Below are 11482 nucleotides of genomic sequence, written 5' to 3' on the forward strand. Positions count from 1 at the left end.
AAACAAAAAATATACATGTAAATAAATGCTTTAATAAATCACCAAGTCTATTTTAAAGGCCCATTCAGTGATTTGCTCATCCGGACGATCGTAAAAATCATCAAAATTCAGATTTTGGTACCTTTGTAATTGGCATAGATGTGCTAACATAGCCTGCTAGTGGTTCGGTCGAAAGCCGTGTATTTTAGACAAAATAAAGCATTTGCATGATTCTGGACTTTTGATACTGACAGTACAAAAGTCCGACTCGAGATCGAAAAGAAGCTCACTCTCCACGTACCAACACGCGTTGCGTATTGTTTCTACTACTTATTACATAAAATACACAATTTTAACAGCTTTTAACTGTTTTTCATATTTGAATTGACCGTTAGTTTGCCTCGGTGACCTTTAATTGCTGATTTTGTTTTCTACTACAAAATTAAGCGTCTGTTTTAAATCAATTTAGACTCTACTTCCCCGTGTTAGAAACACTGGACTAGGAAGTTTTTCCAGTCGATTAATTGTGGCGCACTGTACTGAAAATCTCGATTTTCTCGAGTCGATCTGAGTTGAAGTAGAAAACCTTTCTAAAACTTCTGTTTTTAGACTAATTTGTCGTTGTATTCAGGGGAAACGTGGTTTAATGAAATTCTGTAGACTTATTCTTTATTTCTAAGCAACTCTGACAAATTTCCATTTTTTTAATGTTCCTGTGAAATCACTGAAAGGGCCTTTAACTGTATTCCAGCTCCCTTCTTGGTTGAGCACTTTACTGTGGATGATTTACCTTACTTGGATTTATTTATTTATTGATTAGTTTATATAGATAGAAATGACAAAAGAGTATTGAAAAGTAGGGGAGCCTATTTCTATCTCATCCGTCCGTGACGCAAACATTTCTTTCGTTCTATTTTTAGTAACAAATCATACATGGATCTGCCAATTTTTTTTAAATTTTCAATAGGGCTAATGACACTCTTTATCATAAAACAATGAAGTAAATGTCAGCAGTTGTTTTTACCAGGCTGTTTTTCTATCAATTTTGAAAATGTCCGTCCGTGATTAAACTGATCATCCTCAGTAATAGCTTGCTGTACATTTTCACATGTGAATCTTTGTATTTCACAAGGATATTTCCAATGGGCTATACTCAGTTTCAACAACTCTTCCTATACCTTTGTACAGGAGCCAACCGTTGTTAATCCGTGATGAACCCACACTTTTACTGTAGCGTATACGCGAACGAGACTATGCGTTACGCGAGAGCGCGTAAAATTCGTCATGCCTGGAACCTTTGTGCGTATGCCAGCTTACAAGTTGAATTCAGTATTTTTCAGGTAGCGGCTAAACATTGCCGTTTTATTCTGTAGTTTTATTGCTGATATCAAAAGAGAAATCATCGAAGTTTTTGTAAGGCTGAGTGGCAATGATTGACTGACATTCCTCGTAAAATAATCGTGAATTATACGATCTTTAGCTTCTTTTCGTTGTTGAAAGGATTCAATCATGTTTCATCGTTGTTCATCACCGATTAACAACTTCGCGTCAGCAGCGTCTGCGTGGTTTACTTAAGCTCGGGCAGCTAAAGCTGCCCTCGCGAAGTAAACCACTCAGACGACGCGGACGCATCGTTGTTAATCGGTGATGAACAACGGTGAAACATGATTGAATCCCTAAGTGAACTATAATTATCTGAGACTCTGAGTGACTATAAAGTTTGTTCGGTTTATATAAGGCGGAAATTATTCAATTTTTGTTACTGCGCTGTGTGCGTCTGCGCACGTCAAAGTCCCAACTCACGCACGTTTGCCATATTCAAGACAAGTAGGGCAGTATTCTGCTTCAGGATCAAACTCGGTATATCATAATTATACACACTCAGGGGGGTGATCTGGGAGATAAGGGAAGTCACATAAAATCAGTCTCCAGGGTGAAACGGGGTCCACTCGGACAGGCCTCCAGAAAATTTTCTGCTGTCTGGGAACTTAATGACAAGTGCTGAAAATTTTCTGTGAAATAACTGAAATAGGCCTATGTGCGCGTAGCGGACATCACGAGCGCGAAGCGAAATCCTAACGGCCTAACGGACAACTTAAAATTATAAAGTATTACTGTCAAAACTCAAAACAATTTTTTTTTTTTTTTTTAACATTTTTTAGAAGTACTGGACCTATTCTGAAGGGTTAGGATTATTCACAGATAATTTGAAAAAAAAAATGGAAAAAACTTGTGTTTACCTCTTCATCTATCACATATTATAAATGCATGGAAAACCCAATGCATCTATAATATGTGATAGATGAAGAAATAAACATTAGTTAATGGTTTGCATATATGGTCGCATGTCATAAGTTGGGTACAATTTCCATTACATGGTCAAAAATGACAAAAAATGTGTTTTTGGATATGTTGTATATATTGACAATCTCTAATAATTAACACCATTTTTAACCTTAACACATGCTTAATTTTTGAGATAATGCTTAATTAGTAATTACTTAATACATAGGTGTCTATGTAAATCTCAATTTTCAAATGCGTTTTTCTCAAATCGGACCTCAATTACAAAAATGACTGTAAATTTTTTATTTTATGCAAGAATGTCATCAGATTTGGAGGATATGTTCTCAATACATTAATGCTTCAAATGAACTTTTTAAATAATTGTACGTAAGTTAATTACATTGTGAAGGTCAATGACCTTTTTACGAGTAATTAGCAAGATGGTTATTATATTATTGAGGAAATGAATATCAAGAAGAGAAATGTACATTAGCATATTGCTAAAATTACTGAAATTCAACTAGGATTTCATTAAAAATGAAAAAAATGGAACATATAACCCTTTAAGGTGGTACTACACACCTTAATAAATTTGATAAAAAAATAATATCACACTGGTAACAAAAGTCATGTATATTAGAGGGGTAAAGAATCCAGTTACTACACTGGAATTTCAGTGACTCAAGACAAACCGTACATTATTTATGATAAGAAAAGAGGTAACGCTAGAACATACCTCATTTCTTAACATATATGATGACCCCTTGTCTTGAATCACTGAAATTTCAGTGAAGTAATTGGATTCCATGCCCCTATAATATACATATAACTTTTGTTACCAGTGTGTAGTTACTTTTTGAGAAAAATGCAAAATTAGTCACAAATTTATCAGGGGTGTAGTACCACCTTAAGTAGTCAGTAATTGTTTTACTTGTACAAATTCAACATTCAAAGCTGTCAATACATCATACAATCCCTAGATTTGAAAAAGTAACCAGTAGTTTTGACATGCTGACATGTGAATTTTCACATTAGGCCCTATTGTACACTCCCGCATCCGCCTGCTCCACATCCGCCTGCTCCTCCACCCCTGGCATTTTTCATTTCAACTGATGTGATTTTTTTACTGAATAATGTATAATTATATGCTTCAGTAGACTGAAAGAGTATAATATTAGGCTTAAAACGAGGTATCCACCACTGCTGTAGGATATGGGGTTACGGAAAGCCACTCAAATTTGTATCGCAATTTTCAGAAAAGTGTAATCCCTCCACCCTTTTAGCATACCCAACTTATGACATGCGACCATATACAGGATAACAAACTGTAATTTTTTCGTAATTTTTTTCTGATTTTTTTCTTATTTTTTTTAAATTAACTGTGAATGATCCTGAAGTTTCATAATAGGTCCAGTGGTTCTCCAAAGTCGCCGAATAATTTGAAAAAAAATTTTAAAAAAAATAATAATTTTTTTTTTTGCTATTTTTTTTTCTGTGACCTCTGTGACCTTTCTGGGAACGCCGTTCCCGCGGTTTTTGGAGGCCTGCACTCGGATATCTGTTCCAGCAGTGACTGGCAACAACTCGCCAGTTGCGGAACTTTCATCGAATTCAGACGAGGGTTGTACAAGTGTCACAGGCTTAGTTCCAGGGGGGTTGGTAGAGATTCAGACTTTTCTTCTGGGATGACTGCAAGTATGTTGTTAGGTGGCTTCACGTTCAAGTTCGGATCAGGCTGGCTGGCAGTGATTTTCCGATACTGCCTTAACAAAGTTTGGTCAAGTTCACAGGCAGCACGGCCAAGTTCTGGTCCAAACGTAGAAGTCGGGGACGAAAACGCTTCGAGAGGGATAGGCCTACCAAAGCAGCCTAAGACTGAGGAACAAGGTGTTAAGTTCTCAGACTGGACTACAGACGGATTATTTTCCTGTCTATGCAAGTTTGGAGAAACCCCGGGAAGTTTCACCAACGGGGTTTGTACCACACCGCCAACGCTAAATTGAGCCGGTACATACGACGAGGAAAGTGGATTTTTTTCAGTAAAGTTTTTCCTAGCTTTCCAGATTTCAAACCTTTTCCGATCTCTTTTCTTTGTCGACGGCGATTTTTTCTTCTTTCTTAGCTTATTCCCAGCGACATCCGAGTAGTTCAATGGAGCAGGCGTGGCAGTTTCCTCACCTGTTGTACTCGGTTGAACTGATGGTTTTTGCCGGTTTTTTGACCACATGTGTCAACTCTCGACAAAAGAATGCATGCATGTCAAAGGTCATACAACACCAATTTGGTGTTTGTTATGCACCTCGAAATTAGTACCTTAAAGTCTATGTCTGGGCATACGTGTCGCTTTTGAAAAACAGCGAATCATGCGCATGCTCAGCAGGCAAATACGATGGCGATTTAGTACACTGATCATGCGTGCGATTCAGGTTTCTGCAAAAGCGATTGAGTATACATTTTTTTTGTAAATGCATCTTTAGAAATGACCTAGGTATCCTAGGTGAATTCAAATTTGCCATCAAACTGCATCATTTTATATATCAAATTAAAGCCCTTGAGTAAACAAAGCCAAAACTGAAAACCTTTTTTTCATAGCACTTTCCGTAGCAAAGTTACATCTTGTCAAAGCCTGACTTTCATCAAAAAGATTCATCTAGCAAAATTCCCCAAAACGGCATTTCGGGGGTGTTTCTAGATCTTAGTCTCATGGCGATAGCAGCTTTTTTTAATGGAACTGCTATCAAAATCCCTCTGAAATTCCATGTCGCGGTGACTTATCACCATAAAAATTATATATTTGGGTCAAGTGAAGTATAGAAAACATATTTATGTAGGTTTCTTTCTTCGGGCACAAGTTTTAAATTTCTATGTAAAAATGCATTGACATTGTCGGCGAATTTGGCTGACCAGCAAATGTGTTAACTAAGGTTTGCCTGGGTTACCTAAATGACCGGCGGTTGTATGTTCTCAAGTGGGTTTTATCCAGTGCCGTACTATTACGCTGACTTTCGTATTCGGCGAGGAGGACGATTTCAACCTCCTGGTTTGTTTACAAACAGAGAGGTAGACAAAAAACCGTTCCGCTTGTCCAAACACTCAGGTATCAGAAGGATGGTCCACAATAGCGTGATTCACGTAACCTGAATAGGGATTAAAAAGCTGTCACGTAGAACCATGTGCTTCTATTGTCCAATTTGTCATCAAGATTTCATATGGAAACAGTTCAGACCCGGGTTTTATCATGTTAATTCATGATGTAATTAAATTAGTGACCTGACACACAAGTATTGGTTCGATCAAGCATTGAAATGCTGTCATTTTTTGTACTGGATCGTTCAAGCATCTCCAACAAATTTTTCAATGTAAGTGCCTCTGGCCCTAGTAGAAGTAAAAAACGGATACTATTACTATGGCCAGAGTTACATGTAGGGCTAGTTTGATGCAGGGCTAGCCAAGGCAAGGGCAAGGCAAGCATGACAAGAAGCAAGTCGTTGAAGTCGTGCGTTAAAATAGGAAAGTATAATTAAAACAATCTGACATGTCTGACCTGGAGTTTCCACTTCCTCTCTTTCATTGATATGCTGCAAAACATCATCATTAGAAATAAATGTCAGTGACACATGGCACGGCCTGGGCTTCGCCATTGTTGTTGTTTTCCTAAGTAACAATTTTACATAAGGTGCACATCCTGTCCAGTGGACCCTTTTTCAACTCGTACTATTTCAAGTCGCCCAAATATACCTTCTGAACCTTCTGAATGTTTAGTCAGCAGGGCGGTTTTCCGCAAGTCGCTAACTTGTGTGGGTTGCGGGTTGCGCCTTGCGCGCATTTAAATTGCAGGTTTTAGGGTGTAAAAAAAAATCGGATCTTTTTTTTTCTACAGCCTCACATTTCTATAGAACTAAAAGACTGTTACCTCACAAAACAATCAATAAAAAAGCAGAAAATATATTAAATACATCAATGTAATTATGCAGCATTGGAAATGGTTGCGACATTGTAACCAGTATTATAAATCATAACAAAGACTCCAAAGGGAAATCTAGTCCAGTTTCGATAAGCAAAAAGGTTTTAATGCCCAACCTAAATACACAGACCACTCACAAAATAATAGAAAACATAACATTAAGATTTTTTTTCTCTTTCCTAAAAACGATCGCCTCACAATACAATATAAAACAAAAGATAGCCACTCACAAAATAATAGAAAACATAACATTAAGATTTTGTTTCTCTCTCCTAAAATTGACCTCCTCACAAAACAATATAAAACAAAGAAAACTATTCACAAAATAATAGAAAAATAATATTAGTGATCACCTCACAAAACAATATAAAACAAAAGAAATCCAATCACAAATAAAACGAAACATAAACTACTGTGGTTTTTTATCTCTCTTGCAAATGATCGCCTCACAAAACAACATAAAACAAAAGAAATCCAATCACAAAATAATAGAAAACATAACATCTTCTTCTTCTTCTTTTGATTAAGTCGGTAATTAAGGTGCACAATGTGCATATCACACCAACTGAAATGACCTGGTGACTCGTGACTCAACATAGTGGGTTTTTTATCTCTCCTGCAAATGATCGCATCACAAAACAGTATAAAACAAAAGAAATCCAATCACAAAATAATAAAAAACATAACATAGTGGGTTTTTTTTTATCTCTCCTGCAAATGATCGCATCACAAAACAATATAAAACAAAAGAAATCCAATCACAAAATAATACAAAACATAACATAGTTTTTTATCTCTCCTGCAAGTGATCGCCTCACAAAACAATATAAAACAAAAGAAATCCAATCACAAAATAATACAAAACATAACAAAGTGGTTTTTTTATCTCTCCTGCAAATGATCGCATCACAAAACAATATGAAACAAAAGAAATCCAATCACAAAATAATAGAAAACATAACATCTTCTTCTTCTTCTTTTGATTAAGTCGGTAATTAAGGTGCACAATGTGCATATCACACCAACTGAAATGACCTGGTGACTCGTGACTCAACATAGTGGGTTTTTTTTATCTCTCCTGCAAATGATCGCATCACAAAACAATATAAAACAAAAGAAATCCAATCACAAAATAATAAAAAACATAACATAGTGGGTTTTTTTATCTCTCCTGCAAATGATGAATCACAAAAGAATTCCAATCACAAAATAATAGAAAACATAAAATAGTGGGTTTTTTATCTCTCCTGCAAATGATCGCATCACAAAACAATATAAAACAAAAGAAATCCAATCACAAAATAATACAAACATAACATAATGGTTTTTTACCTCTCCTGCAAATGATCGCCTCACAAAACAATATGAAACAAAAGAAATCCAATCACAAAATAATACGAAACTTAAAATAGTGTTTTTTTACCTCTCCTGCAAATGATCGCCTCACAGAACAATATAAAACAAAAGAAATCCAATCACAAAATAATACAAAACATAACATAGTTTTTTTTAATCTCTCCTGCAAATGATCGCATCACAAAACAATATAAAACAAAAGAAATCCAATCACAAAATAATTAAAAACATAACATAGTGTTTTTTATCTCTCCTGCAAATGATCGGATTTCTTTTTTTATATTGTTTTGTGAGGCGATCATTTGCAGGAAAGATAAAAAAAACCCACTATGTTATGTTTTGTTTTATTTGGTAATCACAAAATAATACAAAACATAACATAGTTTTTATTATTTTGTGATACAAATGAGCGCATCACAAAACAATATAAAACAAAAGAAATCCAATCACAAAATAATAGAAAACATAAAATAGTGGGTTTTTTTTATCTCTCCTGCAAATGATCACAAAATAATACAAAACATAACATAGTTTTTTTATCTCTCCTGCAAGTGATCGCCTCACAAAACAATATAAAACAAAAGAAATCCAATCACAAAATAATACAAAACATAACAAAGTGGTTTTTTTTATCTCTCCTGCAAATGATCGCATCACAAAACAATATGAAACAAAAGAAATCCAATCACAAAATAATAGAAAACATAACATCTTCTTCTTCTTCTTTTGATTAAGTCGGTAATTAAGGTGCACAATGTGCATATCACACCAACTGAAATGACCTGGTGACTCGTGACTCAACATAGTGGGTTTTTTATCTCTCCTGCAAATGATCGCATCACAAAACAATATAAAACAAAAGAAATCCAATCACAAAATAATAAAAAACATAACATAGTGGGTTTTTTTTTATCTCTCCTGCAAATGATCGCATCACAAAACAATAGAAATCCAATCACAAAATAATAGAAAACATAAAATAGTGGTTTTTTTTTATCTCTCCTGCAAATGATCGCATCACAAAACAATATAAAACAAACGAAATCCAATCACAAAATAATACAAAACATAACATAGTGGGTTTTTTTACCTCTCCTGCAAATGATCGCCTCACAAAACAATATGAAACAAAAGAAATCCAATCACAAAATAATACGAAACTTAAAATAGTGTTTTTTACCTCTCCTGCAAATGATCGCCTCACAGAACAATATAAAACAAAAGAAATCCAATCACAAAATAATACAAAACATAACATAGTTTTTTTTAATCTCTCCTGCAAATGATCGCATCACAAAACAATATAAAACAAAAGAAATCCAATCACAAAATAATTAAAAACATAACATAGTGTTTTTTATCTCTCCTGCAAATGATCGGATTTCTTTTCTTTTATATTGTTTTGAAAGGCGATCATTTGCAGGAGAGATAAAAAAAACCACTATGTTATGTTTTGTTTTATTTGGTAATCACAAAATAATACAAAACATAACATAGTGGTTTTTTATCTCTCATACAAATGAGCGCATCACAAAACAATATAAAACAAAAGAAATCCAATCACAAAATAATAGAAAACATAAAATAGTGGGTTTTTTTATCTCTCCTGCAAATGATCGCATCACAAAACAATATAAAACAAAAGAAATCCAATCACAAAATAATACAAAACAAACCATAGTGGTTTTTTTACCTCTCCTGCAAATGATCGCCTCACAAAACAATATAAAACAAAAGAAATCCAATAACAAAATAATACAAAACATAACATAGTGGTTTTTTACCTCTTCTGCAAATGATCGCCTCACAAAACAATATAAAACAAAAGAAATCCAATAACAAAATAATACAAAACAAACCAGTTTTTTTTTTTATCTCTCCTGCAAGTGATCGCCTCACAAAACAATATAAAACAAAAGAAATCCAATCAAAAAATAATACAAAACATAACATAGTGGTTTTTTATCTCTCATACAAATGATCGCATCACAAAACAATAGAAATCCAATCACAAAATAACAGAAAACATAACATAGTGGGGTTTTTTTATCTCTCCTGCAAATGATCGCATCACAAAACAATATAAAACAAAAGAAATCCAATCACAAAATAATACAAAACATAACATAGTGGGTTTTTTACCTCTCCTGCAAATGATCGCCTCACAAAACAATATAAAACAAAAGAAATCCAATCACAAAATAATACAAAACATAACATAGTGGGTTTTTTTATCTCTCCTGCAAATGATCGCATCACAAAACAATATGAAACAAAAGAAATTCAATCACAAAATAAAAGAAAACATAAAAATGTGGAGAGACTGTAGAGGGCGCAGGGTGGAATTTCGCGGGAGTCAGGGGCTGGCGGGAGTCTGAGAGTCGACTCTCGCAGAGACTCCCGTAAAAGTCCTATTGCGAGAGTCCATGTGGACTCTCGCTGGAAATGATCGGCTCAGCGAACTTACGTTTAAGTTCAACATGCCTTAAAACTCAAAGCCTACAAAATATAAAGGAAAAGTCGCCAAAGATGCAATGACATATGGAAGCGAGAGTATGATGACACATATATTAAAAACTTAACTTTGTTTGTTTATTTGTTAGTTTGTTTGCTTGAATGCATTTTACGTAGGCCTACATATAATACCTTTTGGACTCCCGCAAGATTGTACAACGAGAATCCATTTACGGGAATCCATGGACTCTCGCAAAACTCTCTTGCGAGAATCCACTGACTCCTGTGGCACTTTACGAAATTCCACCCCTGGGGCGGTATAAATGTGAGTGCGGCACAAAATCCTCACACAGAAATTACACCCTAAATCGTGCCATAGCTGAAGTCTGCGTCAGTGTCATCATTCTGCTTGAAGTCTACAGTTGCTTTCTGCTTGAAATCCACGGTGTCTTTCTCAGCTTGAAATCCACGGTGTCTTTCTGCTTGAAATGCACAGTGTCTTTCTGCTTGAAAACCACAGTGTCTTTCTGCTTATTATATTATGTCATCTTACCCAATCCTGCCAGTGATCATCCTGCTGATTGTCGAAGTCTTTTTAGCATTCTTAGGGGTGGTGCAAAAATTACATGTATGTGTACCCCGGGATGGGGAATTAAAATGGGGGGGGGGCAAAGATTTTTTGGTAAGCCAAAAGGGGGGCCGGGGAAAGCATTTTGGCAGGTCGAAAGGGGGAAGTCAAGGGGGGGGCAAGCGATTTTGGCACAGATGTTTTGGGCACCGTTCTATAGTAGGCCTACGCCCTAAACAGATGTAGAAAACATTAGAAACACGTTCAAATATATTTTTTGGCAGCCACCCCAGGGTAGGTTATTGCAGGCCCTTTAGGCCGGTCAGTCAAATTAAATTAATTATCAATGAATCTTCAAAAATTAAAAATTCATGTAGGCCTAGGCCTCCCAAGGTATAGGCATGGTGTTACACCCAAATTGTAAACAGTAAATTGCGCACATTTTGTTGATTTGTAGCTTGAGATTTATACAAAAATGAACACTTAACATTCATGCGCGCGGAGCGTGCACAAATTTTGGAATGTACGTATGCCTTCTCGTACATTTTACCCCGGAATTTTACCCTCTATTTTTTGATCCCCCCTATTAAGGACTGAATTTTTTTTTTATCCCCCTTTTTAGGACCCAAATTTTTTTTGACAACCCCATATTTTCCAATCCCCCACCAAAGTATTTATGAACACTCCCTAAGCTAGAATAGATGTAGATGCTGCCGTGTTTCAAAACAGCCGAAGTTAGGTCAGTAAATTGGGCGATCCTGACTTTTAGACCACCCGAGCTAAAGGTACAAATTGCAAATTTATCATTATTTTTAAAATTTAAAGTTAAACTTTCGCAACAAAGTTAAACATGTTTTCAACTGTGCAAACATAAC

The 11482-nt window shown here is 35.3% G+C and overlaps 1 protein-coding gene across 1 annotated transcript in view; it reads right to left on the reverse strand.

Annotated features, from left to right (window-relative positions):
- LOC140142827 (origin recognition complex subunit 2-like) overlaps nucleotides 1-5948 on the reverse strand; it is a 35945-nt gene extending 29997 nt beyond the window's left edge. The window contains 1 exon segment of the mRNA XM_072164837.1: nucleotides 5810-5948. Coding sequence (XP_072020938.1) covers nucleotides 5810-5906 — 97 coding nt within the window. The 5' untranslated portion in view covers nucleotides 5907-5948.
- Between the last annotated feature and the right edge of the window lie 5534 nt (nucleotides 5949-11482).

The sequence above is a fragment of the Amphiura filiformis genome, chromosome 20 (assembly GCF_039555335.1).
Source record: "Amphiura filiformis chromosome 20, Afil_fr2py, whole genome shotgun sequence".
In the NCBI taxonomy this organism is placed as follows: domain Eukaryota; kingdom Metazoa; phylum Echinodermata; class Ophiuroidea; order Amphilepidida; family Amphiuridae; genus Amphiura; species Amphiura filiformis.